The following is a 27,746-nucleotide window of genomic DNA, read 5'->3' on the forward strand; positions in this document are numbered from 1 at the left end:
CAAATTTCCTCTTCTTATAAGAACGTCAGTCATACTGGATTAGGGATCACTCTAAAGACTTCATTTTAACTTAACCACCTCTTTAAATGCCCCATCTCCAAATGCAGTCATATTCTGAAGCACTGGGGTTGGAACTTCAGCATATGAACTTGAGGGACATAACCCCTAGGTTATCAAGAAACAATTTCCCATGGATAAAGAAGAAGAAGAGGTGGTGTGTGTGTGTATATATATGTGTGTGTGTGTGTGTATACACACACACACACACACACACAATGGAATATTACTCAGCCACAAAAAAAGAATGAAATGTTGTCATTCGCAGCAACATGGACAGACCTAGAGATTATCATACCAAGTGAAGTAAGTCAGACACAGAAAGACAAATATTATATGATATCACTTATAAGTGGAATCTAAAAAATAATGCAAATGAATCTATTTACAAAACTGAAACAGACTCACAGAAAACAAACTTATGATTACCAGAGGGGATATGGAGGGCAGGAGGGGTAAATTAGGAATATGGAATTAACACATACACTCTACTATATATATAAAGTAGATAAGCAACAAGGATTTACCATATAACTCAGGGAACAATATTCAGTATCTTGTATTAACCTATAATGGAAAATAATCTGAAAAAAATATATATGTAGAACTGAATCACTGTGCTATACACGTGAAACTAATGTGATATTGTAAATCACTATACAATTAAAAAATGAAAGAAATTTAAATTGCCCAAAAAAAAAAGTTCCCCTTGACCCCTTCAGAGCAGAACTCCTCAAAGTGGTTATCCAAATTCATTGCTTCCATGTCCTCATTTCCATTCTTCCGAAAATGTTCTTCTTAGGATTCTAAAGCCTTCCACGGTGCCAAGTCCAATGGACCCATGTATCCAACCACCCAATGGGCATCCTAAATTTAACGTGTCCAACATGGAGTTAAGTGGGCTCCTCCCTTTGCCTTTCCTAATTCGCTTTATCTGCTACCACCGTCCTGCTAGTTTAACCCCAAACACAGGAAACACCCTTGATTTCTCCTTTTCCTTTAAGCCTCCCGTCTAAACAATCAAAATCCCTCTGGATCTACGTCCAGAATATTTCCTAAACCCACCTGCTGCTCACGGCCCCACCACCCCTTCCTTGGGGGAAGCCTCCGTCCACCCGATCCTCCCATTCACTGTTGCCCTCTGTTACTCATCCTTCCCACCACCTCCCCCACCCCCTTAAAATACCTCAGTGACTTCCCCGTGCTCTCAAAACAAACCCCACCTCCTCCCCATGGCTTAGGGAGGTCCTGAGCAATCAGCCACCTGCCATTTTCTCTCGGCTCCCGTCATGTCCCTTCCCTCCCCTGCTGCCACACTGGCCTCCTTTCACCGCTCTGAGCACACCTGGCTCTCTCCAGCCCCAGGTCTCTGTACTTGCTGTTCCCTCTGCCTGGAAAGCCCTTTCCCCAGCTCATCTCATGGGTGAATTGTTCTCACCCTCAATGCTCAACTTTAGCACAGACCTTAGCCGGTCACCTCTCCAAAGCAAACACTTCCCCCACCCGGCCCCTGCAATAATTCTGCCTCGGGGCTTCCCTGGTGGCGCAGTGGTTGAGAATCCGCCTGCCAATGCAGGGGACACGGGTTTGAGCCCTGGTCTGGGAAGATCCCACATGCCGCGGAGCAACTAGGCCCGTGAGCCACAACTACTGAGCCTGCGCGTCTGGAGCCTGTGCCCCGCAACAAGAGAGGCCGCGATAGTGAGACCCGCGCACCGCGATGAAGAGTGGCCCCCGCTCGCCGCAACTAGAGAAAGCCCTCGCACAGAAACGAAGACCCAACACAGCCATAAATAAATAAATAAACAAATACTTTAAAAAAATAAAAAATAATTCTGCCTCACCTCCAGGTAGCACCTTTTAGAGCATCCTCTTGATTACACTGCTACTGTCTGTACTTCAACTACAAGGGCAATGCCACGGCAGCAGGGACCTGGTCTCCTGTCCCTGGACCTGTGCGAATAGAAGAAGGAGCCACAGCTGAGCAGAGTCATCAGCAGGAGACGTGAAGAGAAGCATTGGGGTCTAAGTGCTCACACGGCATCATCCTGGACCAACACACGTGGCCGGCCCTCAGAATGTTCTAGCCTCCAATGACTCAGGCCATTCAGAGGAGGTGTCTCAGGAGGACTTTAGTCCTGGCCACCTGAGATGCATTTCCCTCTCAGCATTCGGGAAAGACCCACTCAACCAAAAACCTTTATCTTTGCAGGAATCCCTGCTCCCTGGCCCCAACTAACAGGACAAGAATTTTCTCCATTGTTTGGTGTTGCGATTCTCCCTAAGACCCTCCATTAGCTCCTTATCACCTACAGGCACTCCAAGCCGTTGCATCCAGCCCAGATTGCCCACTCTGGCCTCATCTCCCACCACCAGCTCAGAGGGCCTGCACTCCAGGCATATAAACCCCAAGACTCCTGCATGCCCCACCTTTAAGCTTTTGCTTACACTTGTTCCCTGAGCCTGGATTGCTTGCTTCCTTTTTCTCCATCTCTCTAGAATTAAGCACTTCTTCCGAGCTAGTCCCACACCTCTATATTGATATTTCCCTTTTGAGCCTCTTACAGCAAGTCTCTTGGATCGATGGATACCAGTTTACTCCACTAGATGGTTGTAAGACCCTAACACCAAACTAAAGTTGTTACTAGAGTATGATCCACCATGAGTCACCACAGGAAACATGGCTGGGGCAGGACAGCTGAGACGGATGCCACAGTAAAGATCTTACAGGATGGTGTGGAACCCAGTATGGGGATGCCGGCCAGTGTAGGAATAGAAGTGGACTTGGAGTCAGGCAGGGAGCAGTGTTCAAAACCCACCTCTGACGCTTCTTAACAAGGCAGACTTGAGCAAGCCACTTCCCTTCATCCCTAAGCAAGATCATGAACCCACGTCGTAGTTTCATGTGACGATTAAATGAGATCACGTAAAATACCTGGTGCCCAATCAGAGTCAGTAATTGCCCGTCCCTCCTCCCTCCCGTCCCTGGCGTCCCCAGGACTCTGCCGTGAGGCACGCTGACATTTTGTGACCTCTCTGCCTCTATCTCCTGCTCTCGGCTCTGACCTGAATCTCTCAGGTCTGAGGGATACACTTTGGGTGATGTCACCCCAGCCTTCCCCAGCTTATTCCCATCCATAGACTTCACTGTCCCAGCCCTGCCCCTGCTCACCTACCCTGATGCTGGCAACCACATGAGATTTCAAATCTCAGACACAGGTTTAAGTTCCAGCTCTGCCGCTCACAGGTCGTGTGATCTTAGACTCAGCAAAACATGTCTACGTGGGGTGGTATTTATCCCCTCACCAGCCATGCGTTCAACCCTCTGGCTGACGTGTGAATGTTCTCTGTGACCTGCAGACCCCACGCTCATTGTTGTTACTTGGAAGTCAGGAAGGGCGTTTTCTCCACTGTTCTCGTATCTGTGAAATTTAGGTTACTTGGCCAAAATTACAGACCGTGTCCTGTTGTATGATCCCTTAGGATAGTCTATCTATCTGCCACTCGACGGTGGGTTTCTTGCAGGTGGAGATGGTGTCTTCTCTCTGTCTTCCCCTTCCCTGGCACAGAGAAGATGCTCAGAATAAGTTTGTCGTGGGCGTCAATGATTCGCTGACTGAGTGACTCCAGTTTAACCGAACCTGTCTTCTAACATCTCTAGGCCCATTTCTTCATCTGCAAGATGGAGAGCACATGGCCCCAAGAGGCAAATGTAGTGAAGGTTTTCTTCATCCATCCCTTTCCTTCTGGAATTCTCCTCTGGACAGGTGCCCCACCTCCTGCCCAAGCTCCAGGGGTTCTCATACACCTCGAGGTGCCTCTGTCCAAAGGAAAGCCTGTAGATGAACTACGTGCTCAGCGTGTGAGCTTGTGACATCAACGCCTCACGGAATGTCTCATCAGGTGCAGTTCATGTGACTTACCTGATGGCTCACCTGTCCAGGACTATCCACACTCACTGAGAAAATGAATCACTTGGGGTTGGGGGTTAAAGGAGATTAGAAGCCTAAGTATTCTAAGCTGGTGAAAATCCAGACACTGAAACCACAGATAGGAAGCAAGTTTCTTCCAGGCTACACTCAAATCCACACCCCAGAGAAACATGGCTGAGAACAGACTATGATGTTTTCCATCCATCCAAATACCTACTGGGGTACAGTTCAAGCCCAGCCACTTCCTAGCTCTGTGACCAAGGGTAGGTTAATTTATCCCCTTGAGCCTCAGTTTCCTCATCTGTAAAATGGTGACAACAATACCTATTTAAAGCATTACTGGGATGATTAGAATAATTAAATAGATATATTAAATAAAATCAATAAAAAGTAGATATAATAACTAAATACATAGGATAATTAGAAACAGAAACCCATTCTATAATGAGTACATTATTTGCCTGCATAATAAATACTCAATAAATGAAATTAAATTTAGTATCTTGACTCTAGACTCACTTTTTGTGTGACTTTGGTCAGGATCTTTATTTTCTGCACCCTAGAGTTTTCATCTGGAAATTAGAAACAACTTCCACCCAGCAATGCCATGGTGAGTGTAATGCAATATCATAGACGTGAAACCATCAAGCCTGCCACGTGGCAAAATGTAATTTCCTTCCACGGCTTATCTGTTAGACAGGAGCTGGGGAAAGCAGGATGCTGAGATCATGTGTCCCTCCCTGCAGCACCAGAAGCCAAGGAGCTGCCCAAATTTGATTCTGGGATTCCACTTGAGCCCCGAAGCAATTCTTAGCAATGATGATGATGTGTGATGTTCGCCCCACCTACTATGTGCTAGGTTCTGAGATAACTGTTTCCTGGCTCCGTCCCAGGCTAGCTCCGGAAAGCAGAAGTTTTGTGAACGACAAACCTGTCCACAGGAGCTGGAGATCCTCCCGGGGAAACAGATCGCCCCTTCTCAGGCTGCCAGGCGCCCTCCCAGGGAGTGCGGGGCACACAGCTGCAGCTGGAGGCCGGCCGGGCCAGTGCACACTTGCCCAATTGTGTCAGGAACCAGTAGGAGAAACAGTGTCCGCTCTGAGATACACAATGCTGCTGTCAGCCTCCCTCTTCAGGTGCTGCCCACAGGGCACCTTTCCAGGGACCACGAGAGCTGTTCCTAATGCGTTCACTGCAGGGTGTCAGGACCTTCCCACGGGTCTGCTTTTTGCTTCAGTAAACTAGCAGATGGCATTCAGGTAACAGCGATAATAGGTGATGCCTTGAAAGGAACTTCCAGAGCCACCTATTTTAGCTCCATTTTCATCGTGAGAGGCCACTCTCCTGCCGGTCGTCATCCCAGGTGTTATTGGTAATAGGTATACTCTGTCCTCTTCGTACATAAGAGGAGAGAATCATAGACTCTTTGAGCCAGGAGGAAACTTAAAATTCACCTAACCAGTGGTTCTCAAACTTTAGGCTATACGAGAACCACCCCCTTCCAAAGGGCCTGGGGAAACAGATTGCTGCACCCTGAGCTCTGAATGCCCGATTCCAAAGGTCTGGGGTGGGACCTGAGAACACACATTTCTAATGACTTCCCAGGTGGTGCTGAGGCCGAGGCTGCCAGCCCAGAGCCCGCACTTGGAGAACTGTGGTCCAGCCCCATCAGTTAACTTAATGGTGGAGAAACAGGAGCCCAGAGAGGGGAAGGGACTCTCCGGGGGCGACACCAGGAGTGAGGGGGTCGGCTCCTGACAAGCAGGGCAGTCTTAGCCCGCCCACCCAGGGCCCTTCGAGCTTGCTTTTGCTGTGTAATTACCGGTGATACTCTTGTCTCTACCACTGGGAACTACTAACAGAAGTTAGGGTAGGGATTGCCTGGGATCTGTCCAATGTTTTCAGAAAATGGTCCCCAGATTTCTCAGGGGAGGAAAGAGCCGGGGCGATGGGGGAGGGCTGGTGACTCAGCGTGGCTGGGCTGGGGGCAGTGGGCCGGGAAGACGTGGCCGGTGAGATCCATTCCAGCCCGACCCCGCAGCCCACCCGGCCGGGCCCCAAGCCTTGTGAGAGATTCCCTGCCCGTACCTCCTTCTCTGCTCACCTGTCCCTCCATTTACCACTGAGCAGCATGGCTCAGGGAAGCTTGCCCCACAGCGGGTCAGAGCCAGTGAAGAGACAGATCCTCACAATCTCCGTGCAGAGAAACTCAGCCCGCTTTGGCACCGGCTTTGGGCTCGAGTCCCCGTCCATTATACACACGGCCTTCATTCCCCTCACCTTGAGGGCGGTCTTGAGCATGAGGTTTATAATAAGCCGAAGCACCTCTCACGATGCCTGGTATATAACACGTGCTCCAGTCATCGCTTCACCTCTTGTAGTTCTAACCCTGGGCCAAATGGTGACTCATCAGATTTTTATACGCGCTGAAGACTGTGCCACACACAGAAAAAACAGCAGAGAATTAGAGATGCCTTCTCTGACGAGGTGAAAACTCTGAAAAATGCCTTCGGAGGCTGTTCTGCAGAGCTGACGGGAGCTGGTCCATTTGGGTAGGAGAAAGGGCCCATGGCGTTAGCATCTCCACCCTTTCTGGGGCTCGTTAAGGGTTTGCAAGAGCCTTTTAAATATAGTCTGTTTTCAACCTCCTTCACGTGTCCCCTGCATTCAGGACCGGCAGCCACTGAGCCACTGAGGCCAAAAGACCAGCCCAATCAGTCTTTAGCAGGAGTTAAACATAAATCTTTAAGTTAAAGGGTCCAGAGATAAGAAAGGAAGCTACCAAAAAACAAACAAAAAAAACCAGATGGGACCAGCTGGGAACAAGGTGGTGATGAATATGACCTCCAACAGACCCCGTCTCATTATACGCTGATTTGACTACATCAGCATATTAAATGACACACCTACCGACGACCAGGGCCAGACATTAAGGACCAAAAAAGGATTAAAAGGGGGTGGCACCCCTCTCCCTCGAAAAGCCCCGTCCCTTCCCCATAGACTGATGCATATGCCTCCCCATCATTAGCCTCACTCCTCCTCCCTTTGTCTTTACTCTTTAAATTAAATTCCTCTTGCCACGTGGGCAAGAAATTGCTCTGTGAACTGAGTTCCCGCTTCTCCATTTTTTGGCCACTGAATAAAGCCTGTGCGGCATTGATCTCAGCTTCAGTTTCATTATTCCGGCTGCTCCTACCCGAACGGAAAAAGAACCCTTCCCACCAACACAGAGAGCCTTGGCCGGGCTAGGGCCCGAGCAGGGTCTATAAAATTTAATTCCATACCAGCTTAGCCTGGGGAAGAAACGACCTGCGGGAGAAAACAGAACACGGTAAAATCAAGTGATTGCACGAGTGTGGTTTATCAGTTCAGTCTAGCAATCAGGAGATATGAATGTTGTCCTATGAATTTTGTCCTTCCCTGACTTGGGTTTTTATGTAGAAACTACTTTTTGTTCAATCTACGTATATTAATTCATTAAATAGTAATAGCTAATACTTAGAATGCACTTAATAGGTGCCAGGAACTGCTTCAAATGTTCACAAACATTAATTCATTTATTCAATCTGCACAAGCTACAGGTATCCTCCCCATTTTAAAGGCGAAGATGCTGAGGCACAGAGAGGTTAGGTAACTTGCCCATGGACACACAGTTAATTAGCCCAGGCAGTGCGGCTCCTGAGTCATTGCTTTGAACCACTACTTACATGCCCTGGGCTACCCTCCCAGGATTCCAATTATCCCTGTGCGTGTCACAGGAAATCATAATTACTGATGTACTTGTTGGTCTGTCTCTTCAACACCCCCTGCCACCAGTCTAAAGATCCTCCTAGCCTTTGATTTGCTCATTGTGTGATCATTAGCTGTGCGTGAGAGCTTGGCACGTGCCTGGTGTCATAGGCCCACAGCAAAAGTTGAAGGGACAAATGCAGGGGTGAAGAGATTATGGGAGAGCAAATTCGCGTATCAGTTTGAAAAAAAATACAGTGCAAGAAGATCTAATATTGATTGGAAAAATCCTCTATGTCAGAAAATTTATATGTATGTTATTATTTTTCATCTGCAAAACAAGCCGGTGAAGAAATGTCAGCCTAATTTTACAGATGAGGAATGAAGGGGTTAAATAACATGCCCAAAGCCATTATCCCAGTATTCCCCAGGGTCAGAAAAAAAATTGTGAAAGTCTCTGACCTGGGAATAAAACAGATTACTAGATGTTCTTTCTAGAGCATCCTTTCAAGATATCTAAAACTTCTGTGCTTCTTTGTGCTATTTACTACTCTGTAAACTGTAGAAAACTGATAGTAATGCAAATAATTCTTGTCCATGGAAATGCAAATGAATTTTGGTCCTTGGAGTCGCAACTGATTATTGCCCTGTGGACACTGAATTGTTTTGCATCTATTTGCAAATTCATTTCCCAATTCCTGACTGCCTGTGTTTGTGTGTTCCTTGAATTCTCCATTGAACCTGTTTTTACATTTTACTGGTTCCCTCATTAATTAATGAGTTAAATAAAATTCTTGGCATGTATTCATTATGTATTTCCATGAGAGTCTTGATTTTACCTTTAATTTTAGCACCAATTAGGATTCAAATCCATGTTTGTTGGTTCTTTCCGATTAATTATACACACACATACACATATGTCACCGCTGATCACAAGTTCTTTATCATAAAGCTCTCTGTCAAAGGCAAACTAAGCTTGGCTAAAATGTCAAAGCAACACATATTTAAATAGGCCTTTTAAAAATTGTATTTTTCAGTACTGTCTATTAAGGACTGAATTAGAAAGGTTTGATTTGAGTAATGCGGCAGGTCACCCTCGGGGGCAGCCCTGGGTTCCCACTATAATATGTACCCCAGTCCTCTTTATTCTGTTCAGTCTTTGTCTCTGTGCTTGCCTGCCTCCCTCTCCACCAAGTCCACAGGGCACGAGCCACGTATTTTCTTCTGTTTCTCCTACCCTACACTGTAGCCCACAGCAAACCAACACATGGTCAGGGCAAAAGAATTCAGGGTGGATTGAATCGAACTGAACTGAACTGGGCCAGCCTCCAGCATCTACCCAGGAATCCTTACCTTCCCACAAAGCCAGGTCTTCGAGAACTGTCTTCCAGAGATGCTATCCTGAGAAACCTGGGGGAATCCCAGATTTTTCTCCCAGAAAGGTGACCAGAAGGTTATCAAGGCAGGAAAAATGGCTGCTGCCATCAGCAGACCCCGGGGTTAATAGGTCCGGTGCCCCTACCCATCTGTACACACACTAAATGAGACGGTGTGGCTTTAATGGAACAAATTCTGGAGTCAGCTCCCGACTCAAGTCCTAGCTACATCAGCCCATGTTTCTCTGAGTTTCAGCTTTATCATCTGTGATGGTTAATTTTTCTGCATCAACTTGGCTAGACTATGCCTGGTGCCCAGATGTTTGGTCAAACACTAGTCCAGATGTTGCTGTGAAGATATTTTTTTAGATGTGATTAACATTTAAATCAGTAGACTTTGAGTTAAGCAGAGGACCCTCCATAACGTGAGTGGTTTCATCCAATCAATTGAAGACCTTCGGAGGAAAAGACTGAGGTCCCCTGAGGAAGAAAGACTTCTGCCTCCAGACTCCCTTTGGACTTGAGCTACATCACCTCTTCCCTGGGTCTCCAGGCTGCCAGCCTGCCCTGCAAATTTCAGACTTGCAGCACCCACAACTCTGTGAACCAATTCCTCTCTCTCACTCTCCCCCTCCCTCGACCTCTTTCTCTCTCTGCCTTTCTCTCTTTAGATTAAAAAATATTAAATGACAGTCCAGGGGTGAACTTGCAGGACGGGGCTGTCTTGGATATTACAGAACAATAAAAAATTTACTTTCATAGACCCAGCGAGAGCCTATCCTACTTGGTTATTGTCCTGCAGATAAATGAAGGGCCAGAGGAAACTCTAATGCATCACAGTGAATTCTCTGCTCTCCGCTCTGTGTGGCCACCTCACTTCCAATAGGTGTCTGCACCTTTGCCTAAATAAACAGAAAACTTAATTCAACCGGAGAGTGGATATTTGCCTGGGATGAGGTGGTATCAAATCCATAATCCACCTGAAATGTTGCACAACTAAAAAATGAAAGATGATTCTAAAATCTGATCTCTTCTGAGGACCACTTTACCAACCGCAGAAAGGTCAGTGAGTGAGTAGGCTGTTGGGATAGTGTTTGGATGTTTTATGTCACCCATAGTCCCCCAGGCTATTCCATCTGATCAAATGCAGACTGAAACCAAGAGGGTGCCTGCTGCCACCAGACTCTGCATTCACATCGAATTGCATGTGTGTCTATGAGTGCAGCTGTCCTCCTGATGGGGACGTCACTCCCCAAGGTGTGAACCCACCCCCTCAATTCCTATCACTATTCCATGTGTACCACCAAAAGCTCTGATGGGAAAAAGCAAGACAATAATTAACTCCAAGGCCACATTTCCCCTCTTCTGAAAATTCACCTTTACTCTATTTCACTTTGTACATAAGTTCAGCCATATAGTCTAATACAGCCCTGGAGAGATTGTACACTGAGCCCAAATATACATTAAAGAATGCTCTCAGGGGCTTCCCTGGTGGCGCAGTGGTTGAGAATCTGCCTGCCAATGCAGGGGACACGGGTTCAAGCCCTGGTCTGGGAAGATCCCACATGCCGCGGAGCAACTAGGCCCGTGAGCCACAACTACTGAGCCTGCGCGTCTGGAGCCTGTGCTCCGCAACGAGAGGCCGCGATAGTGAGAGGCCCGCGCACCGCGATGAAGAGTGGCCCCCACTTGCCGCAACTAGAGAAAGTCCTCGCACAGAAGCGAAGACCCAACACAGCCAAAAATAAATAAATAAATTAATTAATTAAAAAAAACAAATGGATGCCATTATTTGGCATCTATATTTATAATTTACAAAAAAAAAAAAAAGAATGCTCTCAAATATGGACACTAAATTGTTTCCCATTTTTAAATTTCCACATAGGAATTAAAGGCCAAAGAAATCGAATCTAAAATAATTCTCCTTTCAAATGTCTCATTCTACTCAGGATTAGAGAAAGAGATCCTGATGGAAGTAGATTCTGGATGGATTTGTTCCGAAGCGTCTGCTTCCTGAGCTCCTTCCAATGGAAGGGATGTGATTTTTTTTTTAACACTTGCAAAGGGGCAGAAATCCAAAGCCAAGTCTCTCGTATGCCCCATTTTTCCAAAGATCCATGAAGAACCACAAGATTACCTCAGCACCACTCCCCCCCACCCACAAATGTTACAAAACCCTAGCAAATCCCTAGCTCTGTGAAAATTATGGTGGCGAGACCAGTTCACTGCACAGTTCAGCACTCAGCCAAACACCACTACAGATTTCAGAAATTTCTGTGAGAGGACAAGAAATGGAAAATACATGGAAAAAGTTCAGTCTGCTTGGTTTCAGCTTCAGCAGAATCCCTGTGAGTCTGGCCATTTGTTGGTCGTGTTTTTTTTCCAGAAGCACAAATTCAGCAGGAAGCCTTCACCTTGGAGGAGGTTCGCGGTGATGGCTGCAAATAGACTGCTCTTCAGAAAGTGACATTTGAGACACTGCCGTCTTCCTGAAAACCTGAGAAATCTGAAGTCTCTGCATTTATTAGAGGCTCCCTTCTGCCTCTTAAAGTCTCTTCATTTCTGTTTCCCCAGGTGTTCCTGGCACCCCCAGTGCCTAACCATGTATCACATCAATCTCTGCTCCCTCAGCAGAGCATACCACATTTATTTGTAGCGTTTTGTTTCCTGACAATTCCGTTTTGGTTTTTTTTCTCTGCGTTACTCAAGAAGATGGAATAACCCTCATAAAACAACTCCTTCCCCCGGCTCACAAAGGTCTTTATCCTTTTGTAGATAAAATCCACCATCACACTGCTGTGGTTGAACCCAATGTCTGGGTCTTTCAAATCTTTAATAATCAGAGTTTACGATGTGAGCACTTCCGAGCAAGCCGAGCCCCACCTCCCTGGAGGATGGAGATCCAGAGACTCAGATTCAGTTGGTCTGGGGCGGGACTTACACATCAGTGATGTTTAAAATACCACCCCCCTCCCATTAATTCTAACATGCAACCAAGGTCGAGGATCTCTGATGGTAGGACCTCGAAGGTTCTCTGTTCTAAGACTTCTCACCAGCATCAGCCACAGCTGTAATTCTGATGGGGGCACACAGCTGCAGCCTCCCCAAGGACAACGGAGGCCCACAGGGTCTGTAAACGCTCTGCCTCCCCACCAAGAATCTCCTTCTCTTCATGTAAAACTTGCAAAGTTTATGCTCAGAGATTCCCAGCCAGGACGCACCGAAATGTATCAATTACTCCTCCTCCGTTCTGCATGAAGAACTAACAGGCCTGTAGGAACCAAATATCAGGGTTTTTTTTTTTTAACCTGGACAAGGTGTCCACAGCCCCCGCTCTCCTGGAAGAACAGGAGAAGAGCTGGGATGGAGATGACCTGGATCTGAGCCCAGATGAGGCTCCGCCTCCTTCTCCTCAGGTGTGAAGTTGCTGGGAGCCCACCTGGCCAGCCTTGGGCTCAGAGGTTGAGAGAGGAGCGGGCAGAAGGTGGGTCCCCCCGCTCACACGTTTTCGGAGCTGGGCTCCGGGGGGCTCTGAGAGAGTCTGAGACTTGTTCAGCCAGAAGTGAGGCGCATCCTGGCGCAGGGGGCTCTCTGAGCGGACCCGCCCTTCCTCCTCTTGCGGTTTAGGCCTCGGGGACAGGCAGCCAAGCATCCCTGCAGGGGACGGGGACGGGAAGCAGCTTTGAGGGAGGGGCCAGGGCCTGTGTCTGAACCTCTCCTGTCCACCTCGTTGGGGACAAAACGTGTGTCCAACTGGACGCCTTACCTGCCGCCCGTGCCAGCAGGTGGGGTGTCCTCGGGGCTGAACCACACAACGCGTCTCGGGCTGACTCTTCATCTGCCGGGTCCCTGCCCTCGGCTGGTCCTGTTCCCCTGGGCTTACAGGTAGGGGCTCCTCCGGACACTCGCGTTCATGTCGGACATCGGAATTCATCCTGGGTTCCGCCCCAGGGGCCCCAGTTCCCTCTCCTCAAGCCGTATGACCGCCCAGCTCAGGGTCCTCAACATCTCCTCCGGGAGCTGCCCCGATAGTCTCTAGTGAGTCCCTTGGCCCGGCCCATCGCTCTGGCCCATGGCGTGACTGGCACTCAGGCCACCCCCTCCTTCATTCGAATGGCCACCAACTGCACGTGAGGCAAGACCAGACCCTCTGGCCTGGCCACACCGTGACGTGGCCACCTCTCGACCGTGTCTCCACACCCTTCAAACCCCTCCTTTAACCACATCAAGTTCATAAAGCTGCTCCCACCCCCCTGCTTCCCGGGTGGAAAACATCTAGGCATCACTTGAGACTCAGTCCAGGCACCTCCGTAACACCCACCGTCCCCGCCCCCAGATAAACTTGCCCTTCCCTCCACGCTGCCACCCCCGCCTAGGACCCTGGACGTTTCTATCGCTGCACCTGCCCCACCTCAGCACACAGTTTCTTTTTCTTTTCTTTTTTTTTTTTAATTAATTTATTTATTTATTTGTGGCTGTGTTGGTCTTCGTTTCTGTGCGAGGGCTTTCTCTAGTTGTGGCAAGTGGGGGCCACTCTTCATCACGGTGCGCGGGCCTCTCGCTATGGCGGCCTCTCTTGTTGCGGAGCACAGGCTCCAGACGCGCAGGCTCAGTAGTTGTGACTCACGGGCCTAGTTGCTCCGCGGCATGTGGGATCTTCCCAGACCAGGGCTCGAACCCGTGTCCCCTGCATTGGCAGGCAGACTCTCAACCACTGCGCCACCAGGGAAGCCCAGCACACAGTTTCTTAAACATTCATCTCCTCCTGACCACGAGCTCCTCGGAGCCCCTGGCACCTGGCATTTTTATCAGGCGTATAGCGGGTCTGCAATGTATTTTACTCCTTCAGAGGCTGGCTCTATTGTCGAGTACTAGCTCTAAGGTACCAGACACCACTCTGATTGATCCATGAACACTCACTCTAGGCATAAAGCAGCTAATAAATAAATGGATTGGTGCTCTTGAGATTTGGTCACTGGATGGAATAAAAAGGATTATCCTTGAAGAGTTTGATGAGTGAAGAAGCCTTGTCCCTTAGGAAGAGTGGAAGCATGGAGGGGAGGGGAGGCGAGTGCTGGGTCTAGTCTCCGCAGGTCGTTTCTCTCTCCTCTTCCTGCTTCTTTCCTGCTCCTCCTCTGTGTTGCTCTTTTTGTTTCTTTCTCACTTTATTTCGTTGGCGTCCTTTTATAATTTTCATCTGTTTTACTGAAACCATAATAATATATTCGCATAGTCCTAAAAGTCAGAGAGTGTTACTAGGAGACACAGAACCAAAATCTAGCCTGGCCTGTCCACCACACACATAGCCATTCTGCTCCTTGGAGACAGGCCTTTCCAACTCTTTGAGCTGTTGATTCTGGTATTTAATTTTTTCTATTTCTAAATAATATGAACGTACTATAATATTTGCATTAACCAAATTTAGATACTACTTATTGACTTACTATGATAGATGAAGATTTTATCTTTCATAGAGCCTCTTTTCCCATCCCCAAACCTCCTAATATAAACACCATGGTATTTTGTATTTCTATAACTTTTTACTTTTCCTGGGGCTGAGAGTTGCTCCTTTTTTTATTGCTTATCATTCTTTCATTGTAGTTCTAATTCCTCCCTTCTCCAAAAAAAAAAATGTTATGGGAGAAGAAAGCTTCCCAGTAGCATTTTTTCACATTGTCAAATACCTCTCTCCTTTTTTCTCCTTCTTTAACAAACAGAAAAAGAAAACATAGAACTCAGGATGAAACACCACCTCTCCTAAAGCACAGTGACCTCGCTGTCACAGGAGGCCTGGGCGGCCACCTCCCTCCCCAGGACGGCTCTGCCATCATGCTCCTCTCCAATCAGAATCTCTTCTCTCAACTGTTCTCGCGTTCTGTGGATCAGCTAGGTAGCACTAGCTGCTGTCGCAAATAAACCTCTGAATCTCAGAGGTTATCACCATGGAAACTTATTTCTCCCTCTGCAAAGTTCATCTGCGTATTTGGCAGGTGGCCTACTACAGAGTGATTCAGGGATCCAGGTTCCTTCCATCCTGTGGCTCTGCCCCGGAGACCTTCGCTTCCAGTGACGCAGAGAGACAGGGAATGTGAAGAAGGCACACCTGTTTTTCAACTGCTTTGGCCCAGAGGTGGTCAGATGACTGCCGCTTTTAGTTCCGTCGCCAAGATGGGGGTGACACAGCCCCACCTAGACGTGGGGCTGGGGGCTGGGGGCTGGGGAACTTGGTCCCTGGGAGGAAGCTGCTTTTCAGCAACGACTCTCCAGGAGAGCAGGACTCTTCAGAGGACAGCTAACCACCTCTGCCCTACCTCCGAAAGCTCAGGGTCTCCAAATGCCCTGTCCCTGCCCCATTTTCACAGGAAGTCCAAAACCAATTAACATTTCCAGCAGGATATTATACAGCAGGAATTCAGCAACGGAACACGAGTGTCATTCCTTTGTGTTGCTAGGCTGCTGAAACACATCTGTGGCAAACAAAGAACAGAAGGCCGAAGACGAGTGCCGTTCACTCGCTCCCATGCCCCAGACGCTGCTTCCTCAGTTCACGCTCTGGTGCGTCCAATCGGTAGGTCTCATGGTGCCTGGCGGGTCCTCCCGTGCAGCCCAGAGTCGGTGTCTTTGGCAGGAGTTTCAGTGACACGTGCTCCATTCGCCCACCCAAGCAGAATTGGGTGCTTGCAGATATTTCCGAATTGAAAGGTCAAGCTCTGCTTGGTGAGAGGCACAGGGCCTGGGTTGCATTCATCTCTGGTCGAAACAGGAAGTGCTTACCCCGTTTTTCAAAACGTGTTAGCTCGAAAAGGCACTGTGGCGCACACAATGGTTCCACCCTGAGTAATTTGTGGAAGATGCTTCAGGTCTTTCTCACGGCCTGTTCCCTGCTCTGTGTCCTCTTGTCTCCACCAGCTCAGCCAGGACACGTGTTGGTGCCTCTTTTGTGTGCAGAGCTCTGGGCACACGGAGGGGTTGCTCTGATCTTTGCCCACTTCACCTCCATCGCCCCAGGGGCCACCCATACGCCTGCCACTCTCGGTGGGTGCAGTGAGACAGGGCCTCTTAACACTTGAGGTCATGCTAGATTTGGAGACCCCAGTTCCTGCTCTGCCTTTCACTCATCAGAGGACCTTCGACCAATCACAGTCTCTCTGAATGTCAATTTTCTCCTCAGTAAAACAGAGCGAATGTAAAAAGTGATCTGAAACAGCAATGACAATAAAACTTAGGATTGTGCCATGTCCAAAGCACAGACATGCCCATAATTCTGCGCCATTATTTGCTTCATGGCAGCCGCGTGGAGCCAGCAGGGCTAACGATGCTCTCCCACTTCACAGATGAGGAAACTCACGCCCAGGTAGGATGCTGGTGCCCGTAAGGAAAGACCGCAAGACCGGCTCGGGTTGCAAATCAACCTTTCTGGACATACACGAGGTGCCAGGCACTGCGATCATTGCTTCGGAAAAGAAATATAAGAGCATGTCCTTCTATGGGGCTCAGAGTTGAAGTGGGATGACACAGGGAAATGGAGACTTCCCTGTTCCTGGCCCGGCTCGGGCTTGCTCAGCAAGTCAGGATGAACTGAATGACTGGCGTGTGGCAGCCATCCAGAGCGCTTCACAGAGACCATAGGAAGGTGAGGCTTACACCAGCCTTGAGAGATGCTTGAGGCGCGCCCGGGGTGGGGGCGGGGACCAAGCCAGTGAGCTCAGGAATGTGCAAGCTCTCCGTAAACTGGAAAGAGACGCTCAGAGGGGCGCTACTGTAAATGCGGCCTATCGGCACGCCAGCTGAGAAATATCCTTAGAGGACTTGTTCCAATGAACATATTGTCAAAGAAAATAATCAATAACCAATCTATAATAAGAATAAAAAAGCGTTTTATTTGAGCCACACTGAGGACTATAGCCCAGAAGCCACCTTCCCAGATTACTCTGAGCAAGTGCTCCAGAGAAGCATGGATCTCAGCACAGTTTTATATCAGAACAAAGAACATGAAGTAAGTCAGGGATATATTTCTTCAACCTTAAAACAAACAAACAAACAGACCAGCACGTGCACATCGAGTCAGTATGGCCTTGGCACCTGGGAAGGGAGTCCTATCATCAAAGGAGTCCCAGCATTGGTGTCCCAGGAACGGAGGCATTTAATCTTTATTTTAAAAATGGGCATTCTTTAGTTCTGGTCATTGTGCCCTTTTCGTTAATCATTAAAGCAGATGTACAACGTACATCTTTGTGGCTTGGTAGGCCACAAAGAAAGCTGTTCTAATTAGCATAAAATTCGAGTTATCTCATGTATAAGCCAGAATGACTTCCCCGGAACTCAATATGTGAACATTTCTTTTAACAATATGAACAGGCATATCAACTATACCGAAACAAACGGCCTCAGAAAAGCCATGTTTTATCCACAGGCATGGGTGAGACCCTCCCCACAGACATACAGGACATGCTCAGTTTTAATGTCTGCCCTTTTCATAAGCTCACGTTTTCATACATTGTACATCCACAGCCCTAAATTATTTCTTGTATCTGAATTTCAATTTTTGTACTTTAGCTGATGATTTTACACTGTTGTAAAAGGATGCTCATTGCCAGGTACTGCAGTTCTGCTGAGAGAAAAAGCCAGGCCTTCTCTGAGGCCCAAGTCAACCTCATTGTCCTCACCACCCCACCCCACCCGCCCCGTCCCCGTCCCCATCCCCAGAGGATGTCAAGGGTATCTCAGGAACCTAGGTCTGGAGCTTTCTCATCAGCTGCGTATTGCAGGGGTGAGGAGCTGAGAGCTCAGGTGAGATAGATGCCACCCAAGGTCCCATTCATCTCCAGGTGTCAAGGTTAGATCGCTCCCCCATCTTTTCTCCAGGTGCCATGTAAACTGGAACAGACCTTGAGGATCTGGGGGCTGCTCAGCTCCCCTGCCCCAGTTCCTGTGACAGGAAGTGCTCATGGGCAGGAGAGGTGCCAGGCCTGGTTCCCCATTCCCTGGGAAAGCCATCCCAGGGCCCCCCCAAATTCACGCAAAGGTTCTTACCTGACCACTCGCCAACTTTCTCTCAAAGCAAGCAAAACCATCCTTAGAAGTTTCAAAATCGCTTTGGTTCCCTGGAAACAGAATTGCCCACCTGCCTCCCTTAATGCATGCAGATGTGCATTTAGCCCATCAGACCCTCCGCATCGTTGGAGGGACGGTCCCCGTCCTGTGGGAGGAGCTGCCAAGCAGGCCTCCTCCTCGCTGTTCCCTCTGGCGGGTGGGGGGCTGAGCTTCTGTCGCACGATGCGGGTGCAGGCCGGCTGGGCCCAAAAGCGGCAGGCATGCCCCCTTCTCCACGGAGCCAAAGACGGGAGGAATTTTCTAGTTTGGGGGGGTGAAAAGAGATATTTAAACGCTCCAATGAAACTTGAGGCAACTTCCATAACTTCTGTCATTTGGGGGAAAAAAGCTGACCCGTGAGTGCCCATTTTCTTCACTTGTGCTCCATCAACCAGAATCCTGGAGGAGAGAAGGGCGATGGGCTCCCCAGACCCAGCCTCCAAGTGTGCTGATGCATTAAGTACCAAATGATGTCACACGATGTCCAAACGACAGTTTTATGGCACTTCAAACAGATTAGGACAATGGGATCTCGGTAGTGCGAGCCCTGGCTAAATACCAAAGTCCCCATTTCCAAGTCGGTGCCACGCGCGTCCCATCAGACAATTTACTGAGGGGACCCCCATCCTGCTGGAAGAACCTGCAACCGCTCATTAGCCGTCAGTGTTGCTGGAAATGGGAAATAAGGACTTTTTCATGACTGTATTTTGCAGAAGTCAGTGTTAATAATGATTTAAATGATGACCCACCATGCTCAGAAATCAAAAGAATCAAGCTGACAAATGAAACATAAAACACGGATACTTCTATTATAAACCCAAATCCAGCATCATCTCGCTAGCCTTAACACATCATTTTCCACCACATGACATTCAGGTTAATTTGAATTTCATTGGTGCTTTAGTTTTATCTGCTCTTAATTTTAAATGCATTTTGGTTTTATTATTGTATAAGGGCTCTTGCTTTCTGTTTACGCGTACTTAAATACAACTATATAAAAATAATTTAGTTCAACACCGCAACATTTTGAAGATCACTGTATTGTTTGAATTGGAGGAAAGATGCTACGTAGCATTTGTCCACTTAACACACACTCTCCAGTCCTAAGAGGTTCACCTATTCGGGTACCGTAAACTTATTTCTGCGGAAGGTCCAGATGAAAACAATTTTACTGCGTAAGAAATTATTTCCATTATCATCCTTTGTGTTCTGCATGAAAACAAGAACACGAACTTTTGTCCAGAACCAAATCTCCCTCAATAAAACAGAGGTTAACCGTCTCACTCAGTCAACAGGCACTGTTTATTTTTAGGATATCCCTGAAATATGAATCAAAAAGACAAAAGAATAAAAGCGAAACTATCAGGCCACTCTGGAAGGAAAAATATAAAGTTCCCAAATGAATGTGTTCCTTGAAAATATAAACCATTTCTTCTTAGCTTGGCTCTGTCATGCATCTCGGAAAAGGATGTTTTTACAATCAGAGCAGAAATATGACTGGCGCTCCTACATTTACATTTCTTTGTTGCAAAATGAATGTAACTTGTTCGGATTCCAGCAGCGGAGAAAGCAGCAGAAGTCGTGGTTACTTTCCAAAGTGAAACCTAAAACCACCATCTCCGGTTCACAAAAGGCAGAATGAGTCACCGGAAGAGGCTACTTGCTTGCAAAACTCATTAAAAGCAATGCAAGGCTGAATGGACTTCCTGCACCAGTGAAAAGATCGCTGGCAACAGGACAGCAACTCAAGGCTCCAACAATCTGGGGGAGGAAGGGAGCCGTCAGAAATCCGGGCCGAGCCCAGGTCTGCTGGTTCACACGCACTCCAATCTCCTCCCAGCCGGGACCAGCGGACAGAGATGCCCAGGAAGGTGGTTCAGGCTGGCAGCCGTGCCTCCAAGGCTCAGGACACCCTGGAGTCGGTCGAGGCGCTGTATTGGGTTTCCAGGGGCCCCCATCCTTCAGCAGCTCCTTTCTGTGGCCCTGACCAGGCCAAAGCTAGATGTCAGCTGCTATAATACAGAAGCAGCTCCCTGGGGAACAGGATCCGGCCTCAGGTGTGTCCTCTGGAACTTGAGCGTGCATCAGAATCCTGGGGAGGATTTATTAGCACTGACTGTGGGCCCCACACCCAGGGTTTGATTCAGGAGGCCCAGGGAAGAGCCCAGGAACGTGCATTTCTAGCAAGCTCTGATGCTGGCGCTACAGGCCCTGAGACTATATACTTCTGAGAACCACGAATCTAAATGGGTCTTAGACCTGAATGACAAGCAGCCACAAGCCGCTCCCCCCTCGAGGCCGGTTAACGATGTCTGACCAGGGGCCATGCCAACTGAGGGCACTCTGGTACCCGAATGGTCCCGCATGTTACTCCTTTCTCTCCCCATAAGCTCACAACACACCTGGCTGGCCTCCAAGGCAAGCACTGCAGGGAGGGGCCTTTGTCAAGCCAGGACAATGCGTTTAAAGGCTGAACTGCCAACCAAAACAGACTGCGCCCCCCGGTGGCCATCTGGGGGCCGATGACTTCCAGGGCCAGCTTCTGTCTGCTCAAGTTCTGGTTTCCTGCTGACACCACGACCTATCGCAGTGGTGGTGACACCCACCTCCACCTTCCACTGCAGCAGAAGTTGAAAAAGGGGTCAGAAACAGGAAGGAGACTCTAGTGGCGTTTTTTTTGGTTGGTTTGGGTTTTTTTTAATTTTTAAAAAAATTATTTTATTTATTTAATTTTTGGCTGCGTTGGGTCTTCGTTGCTGTGTGCGGGCTTTCTCTAGTTGCGGCGAGCGGGGCAGTGCCCGGGCTTCTCATTGAGGTGGCTTCTCTTGTTGCGGAGCACGGGCTCTAGGAGCACGGGCTTCAGTAGTTGTGGCACATGGGCTCAGTAGTTGTGGCTCGTGGGCTCTAGAGCGCAGTCTCAGTAGTTATGGCACACGGGCTCAGTAGCTGTGGCTCGCGGGCTCTAGAGCGCAGGCTCAGTAGTTGTGGCGCACGGGCTTAGTTGCTCCGCGGCATGTGGGATCTTCCCGGACCAGGGCTCGAACCTGTATTCCCTGCATTGGCAGGCAGACTCTTAACCACTGCACCACCAGGGAAGTCCTCTAGTGGTGCTTTTAACCACCTTATCTTTGCTTAGCGCGGAGACGGGATGCCCCGCCACCCCCCGCCACTGCAGACCCGTAGAAGCAGGGCACGGTGCTTTGTACAGACACTTTCAAGGGGAGGCAGATGAGTAGGAAATGATGGGTGATGTGACAGAGCTCCCTGGAAGAGTTGGTTAGGACGACACTCCTGCTGGAACAAGGAAGTCAGATTCCAGAGTTTCATTTTTTAAAATAGGGCCTGTGTAACTTTCCTCCACTCCTGTCCTCCTGTCCCAGGAGTGTACCAGGGCTGCCTGCGTTACCTTTTATAGGAAAGGTCACTCTGAGGTCCAAAGCCGGCGGTCACTGACCCATCGGCAATGTTCCTTGAGGTCTGATGACGTCACTGGCAAATCTGGTGGGGTGTATCAGGGTTTGAAAACAAGGATAGGAAGTATTTTGAATATTCAGGTGATTACAGCTGAGACATTGGGGAAATGCAAGCTACCGAACTGGTTTCCCCAGCACACGTGTGAGGGCTGCCTGCACAACCGAATGGAAACAGCATAGCCTACTGGCTCCACGGAGAGAAAGTGGTGATGGGCGAGCAGGTGGGGATTGCCGGGCCCAAGACTGCAGTTTATACTGATTTTTGCTTTCCAGGTAAAAGCACCTACAACTTGAAATCGGGGTTGGAATAAATCTGTGATGTTCAGCTAAATGAGAGTTTTGTTTTGTTTTTAAGATACAGAGGCATGAAGAGATGAACTGTTTGGATCTGGGCTTCAGGAAGAGCTCAGCCTGGTACCCTGTGGAGACATCTTTGAAGCATTTAGGGACCAATATTCTTACATTTATTCCCAAAACACTCAGGCTGATGCACACAGGTAAATCAATAGGATGTCTCAGGCATGTCGACAATGCACAAAATCAATAGGAGTTATGATGGCTTTCAAGTGATCTGGGTGAACTCGCCAAGGGTTTTGACTGACTTGTTCAAAATGAGAGACAAATCGGGTACACCACAGAAAGTGTCCAAAAAATGAGGACAGTGGACATGAGGCAAGGGAACCTGTATTGTCTCTTTTATTTTACGTATATTATAGTGTTTTGGGATCTTAAAAAACTTGCTGGCTGGGAAAGACAGGCTGGCCATTTTGTAGAGATAGCAAAGGGCCCAGCTGAAGCATGCCTGTGATATGCAAACTAGCTGATCCAGAGCCAGGCCTCCTGTCTGGCCTGTGCACCTCCAGAAGGCACTAGCCCTCTGCCTTAATCAGCCCAGGGCAAAGGCATCAGGCAACCAAGGGCCACCCCTATAGCTCAGAGGCCACTGAAATGATTCGCACTAGGCAGTCCTAAGCTGTTCACCTTGCCCTGCCTTTCCTGCAGAAGTCCCAGCAAAGGCCGTGGCCTCAGCTCCCCCCCCTCACTTGTCTTTTGCCTCCTGACCACCCTGGTGCTTCCCCACGTGGCCCTGCTGGCGAGCTGCCTCCCATTCTGAGAACCTGCAAGTATAATACGCTTGGTTTTCCTGAGCCTCTCCTGTGTTTTCTCTTGTGGCTGCACCTGACTGACATCCCATTCAAGAACAGGGAACGGAGCCCACCTGTGTAAGAGCCACGTGTCAAACACCGATCATAGGCCAGGTCCTGGGAGGCACCTCAGGTACAGCGTTTAACTGAACCCTCCCTGCTCCAGTCACTCCCAACAAGGTGGGACGAGCCCAGGGGGGCAGCCCTCTCCTCTCCCCTCTGTCTTCACCCCTCCTTCCCCGCCAAGTGCATACAGAGGGTATTTCACCAAAGGCATCAGAAGAGACAGGCTCTTTTATTCCAAATATTGAATGAACAGTTCACAGCGTTAAGGGTTTCGTTTTTTTGTTTTTTGAGTAGAAAATAACATGCTTGATATCACACAGTAGGAAATCAGCATCTTAATAACTTACCAAAAACTATTTAAAATTCACACACCCGATTTTCAGGGAAGTCTTTCATTCGTCTCATTTGTTACAATACATCCTAGCTTTGCATCCAGCACGATGCAATGAAGTATTACAGTGATTTTTATCATTGTACCAGCATATACAAATACAGATCAAGCGTTGTAAATAAAATATATTTAAAGTGGCGATCCAAACCTAAAATGGAAAAGGGACTCCTCTTTGAAGATGTCATCATTTTCTCCAGTGTACCAGGGACATATATTTTTCTTCATCACGTGTGATGAATGTTTGATGACTTGTCGCGATGAAGGGATTCGTTTCCATCGGGCAACTCTGAAATGCGTGGTCCAAATAGAGCATCCTAGCACGTGGCTTTGGGGTCACTGAGTTACGGTTGTGTGAGCACAGATAAAACCAGGTGGCACAGGCGTGAGTGCTGTCCGGGCACGAATCCCATTTTCCGAAGCCACGAGGCAGGTGTGAATGTCACTGCCTCTCCAGGGGTCACACTCTGAACCTGACCCAGACCCGAGTGCGACTTTCTGGAAGGCGTGCTCTGTTTCAGAGGGCAGTGGCGTGGAAGCTTAGCGTGCATCAAAATTGGGGGTCCAAAGTTGCATGCTCTTGCGAGGGAGAACTACAGCTGGTCGTCTTGATGAAGGGTGCCCGCTCCGAGGGACAGGCCACCCGGTCTCACAGCCAGATTCCTCCCAGTGCAAGGGAGAAACTGTGCCGGCCTCTGCAGGCCCGTGAGCTTCTACGTAGTTCACAGCAGTTGAAGTTCACCCCAAAATACCCTCGTGACAGAAAGAATGAATGTAGCCTCTGAAGGTCACTAATGGCTAGCCCAGGTTAAGGCAGGACTATTTTAAATCATTTTTAATGTCTCCAAAAGGGCATCTGCACACGCGGCGTGTGCTGCTCCGCGAATCTGCGACCAGCTACGCACGGGTGTTTGCGTTTCTCCGCGTGGCCACGCGAACCGCTCGGGAAAGGCGTCCGCTGCCAGCAGAGCCCACCGGCGACAGGGAAGGCAATGCTTCTGGGTTTTCTTTCACAGAAAGAGTAAAACTGCATTCAACTGTTTCACTGTTTGCCTCCATGACTCTAACCGTGCGATTTAAATAGGAGAGCATTTCAACCACTGGAGTAAAACGCTCTTTAAAAAAATAAGAGCTCGAAAAGTGAAATCTTTTACCAAAATAATTCTTTCACTTTTCAAATTATTCTCCTCTCCACAGGCCAATTTAACAAACAAGTAAAAGAATCATCTTCTACCGGCTTGATGAATGTCACTCAAATGACTACTTATCCACTTGCCCTTAAATCTGAGTGGGAAAAGCTAAGGGAAATAAAAAGTATGACTCATAAATTCCAGAAGAAGGTCAGTGTTGTGAGAATTACAGAATAAGGCTCTTTGGATGGTCTAACACGTATATCTTTTTAATGTATTACTGACAGTTATAATAGAAAGAACATGGCTAAAATGCTTATAACAGTAACCCAATCAGAGTAAGGTAATAAATAATACTATCTATAAAGAATATAATTTAACTTCTTCAAACTATTTTCTTAAAACCAACCAGTTTCTGTTGAGAGCTCCCAAAAGAAACTGACATCATCACCGCTTGGCATAAGCTCTGTGCGAGCCCACATTTTCAGCAGCGCATTGCTGGACAGGTTGCTGGCAGAGTGTCGAACTGATTCGAAATACTGCCTTAGTAATATTTCCTATAATCTGAACTTAAGGCATCGCAGAGTTACAGGGAGCTGGACAAAGCACATTCTAAATAAAATGTCTGCCACGGGTGCGTTAAGGCATAAACATTCCAGCCTTGTGCCACAAAAATTGGGACAAATATGCCAGTTATATAGGTTAGCTTTAACCAGAGGAATTAAAAACATCAGACCAGTCGGCAAATACCGCAAGGGCACATCCGCAAGGTCAAGGCCCAGAACGGTGGGGTTTGGAGTCCCTTCCAAGACCTCAGATTCAGGTCACGGGACCCTGCACAGCCCTCCACGTGGCACAAATGTGTCCCACACTCTCCCAGAAGTCGTGCACACCTGGCGCCCCTCCTTGGATCCCGTCATCCCAGGGACCCCCCGGGTTCACAGCCCACCTTGCACACTAATCGCTCCCAGCCTGCAGCAGGCTGGGGAGGGCAGCGCTGCCACGGGCTTGAAGCCTCAACCGGGCATGGCCTCCCCACCAGGGATGCACCCGACGTCCCGTCTAGGACGTACACATCACTTAGAAATGTCAACCCCGGCCAGGGGGACAGGGAAAGAAATGCTCCTCTGCTCTTAAGCAAATGACTGCAGGTTCCCAAACCTATCTTTTAATGGGGGCGCCCGATCTTCACAGGATGTCAAGAGGTGGCCCGGAATGTACTATGCTGATGCAGAATGAATGTCCTGGTTTTCAAAGGGTGGCGGCGGTTCTCTCCAAAAGGTGAAGTTACTGAATGTATCTGAGCAGGGAAAGTCGGAAGAATGGCTCCTTTTCAGCAAGGGGAAAACGTGGTCGACCACCTCGCAGAGCCTCACGTACCTGGGAGGAAAACGGACAACGTCACTGCCTGTGAGGGACACTCGGCCACGCGGGACAGCGGCACGTACCCCGCAGCGGTGCCCGGGAGTCAGGAGGGCACGTGCTTAACACTAGGGAGGCTGTTCTAGAATAATCCCTCACTCATTAACGGGAAACCAGAGAGTCTGCCAAGGAGGGGAGTCGGAGACGGCCTCATGGGCGAGGCGGGTGTGACCTGACTTGACTCGAAGGAACAGAAGCAAGACAGCATGACAGACACAACCGCCCGCCTTGGGGACAGTGGAGACAAGAATCACAGAGAAGGCACATCTTCGGAGTGTCACCCAGAGGCTGCCCCACTGTGCAATGAAAGGGCACTGGGCCCTGGGGTTAGGAGACTCCGATCTGACCTTCAGCTCTGCCATTTATGTATGGGCTGTGCCACCTCCGACAAGTGGCTTCATCTCTCTAAGGCACGATTTCCTCAACCGTAAAGGGAGAAAATGAAAACTGTGCACAGTGTTCATGTGAGAATTAAATTAGGTAACGTACGCCACGGTAAGATGATGTGAGCCGATGCTGCATGAATTTATTCAACAATAGATCGTGAACACTACAACATAATTCGCCCTGGCTGATCGTTAGCCTCAGGAAAAAAAGCCATAGTTGGCATGAGGGTCAAGAGACCTGGGATCTACTCCCGCCTTACTGCTGTGGACCCCTGGGCAGGTGTCTTGCCCTCTCTGGGCCTCAGGTCCTTATGAATATGGACTTGGACCTGATCAGTGTTTCTCAACGCTCCCTGCAAGACTCTCTCGCTCTGTTTTCTGTGTATTCCCAGGAAGATGTTGCATATTAGTTTCTGTGGCCTAGAACTACAAAAAGAAAGTTGCTGTGCTGAATATGCATTCTCAGACCTCCGGGCACCTCCAACCAGAAACTGCGACAAGCCCAGGCCCCCCTGCATATCCTCAGAGTCCTCCCTGACAGCCACAGGTCCCTCTCCAGCTCTAATTGGCTAAGAACCAAAAAGGGCTTTTGAAATCCAAACTCAAGGAATTAGCATGTTCTGAGGCATAAAATAACTTTTAAATAAGGATGTGTGTGTGTGTGTATTTAATAAAGGACCTCCAAAGAACTTATGAGAAACATTGTGCTTGCACAAAATGGGGAAAAGCGCTCTTAATAAGCAAGAATCATCTTTCCTAGGGATTAAAACAAAATTTTAAAATACCCCCTGGCTTGGAGACCTGTCTGTTTGAATTTTGTGGCTCTGGAAGGTGGCCCCTCCCTGCAGGGGGCAGTTCACGGCTCGTCATCAGGGTTCGGGGGCGCCAGATCTGAACCCGCTCCATCTGTGTCCCTCTCGGACCAACCCTCCGCGCGCGGGGCTCCTTCAGAGCAGGCAGAGCTCACGCACTGCTGGACGTGAACGCCAAGAAAGAAAGCACTGAAGCCCCCCATCGGCGTGGGCCCCTGACTTCTCCGAGACAATGTCCCAGCTTCCAAGGGGCAAGCACCCACTTGGCTTTGAAATGGTGGTACCGAGTTTGGTGCCAGAGAAAAGTGTGCACTTAAACTGGGGAAGGAGAGTCTCTCCCACAGGGAGAATCACATCTCCCGGTCTAGGTGGAAGACGACACCATTCCTTGGCGATAAATAAAGTTTCCTCCCCCAAGGCGTGGGCAAAGCGAGCATTTTCACCACAGCGTCTCAGCGAACGGGATAACCTCAGAGGCCTCCTGGGCAGCCCTTCGTAGATGCTGGCATCCCCCTGTCAACACCCCTTATGACAAGACTTGCCACTGGGCTGCTGCCTGGGCAGAAACCTTTGCCATTTCAGGGCCGTGTGCCATCAGCTGAGAATTCTTTTGACCCTAAATGGAAATCCGCTCTCTCCTCGAGACGGAGGAAACACTTTGACGTGGGGAACGACGGAGAAGAGGGAACTGAGACGTTATCAGGGCGGCCACTCAGAACGCAGGAGAGGGAGAACCC

The 27,746-nt window shown here is 48.7% G+C and overlaps 1 protein-coding gene across 3 annotated transcripts in view; it reads right to left on the reverse strand.

Moving 5' to 3' along the window:
* Positions 1-23,081: 23,081 nt before the first annotated feature.
* The window catches only part of LPIN1 (lipin 1), a 124,746-nt gene continuing 120,081 nt past the window's right edge, over positions 23,082-27,746 (reverse strand). For all 3 annotated transcript variants that reach the window (XM_059942193.1, XM_059942192.1, XM_059942194.1), the window contains one exon: positions 23,082-25,769. In XM_059942193.1, coding sequence (XP_059798176.1) covers positions 25,610-25,769 — 160 coding nt within the window. In that variant the 3' untranslated portion in view covers positions 23,082-25,609. The remainder of the gene's footprint in view (positions 25,770-27,746) is intronic.

Source organism: Balaenoptera ricei, chromosome 13 (assembly GCF_028023285.1).
Source record: "Balaenoptera ricei isolate mBalRic1 chromosome 13, mBalRic1.hap2, whole genome shotgun sequence".
Taxonomy (NCBI): domain Eukaryota; kingdom Metazoa; phylum Chordata; class Mammalia; order Artiodactyla; family Balaenopteridae; genus Balaenoptera; species Balaenoptera ricei.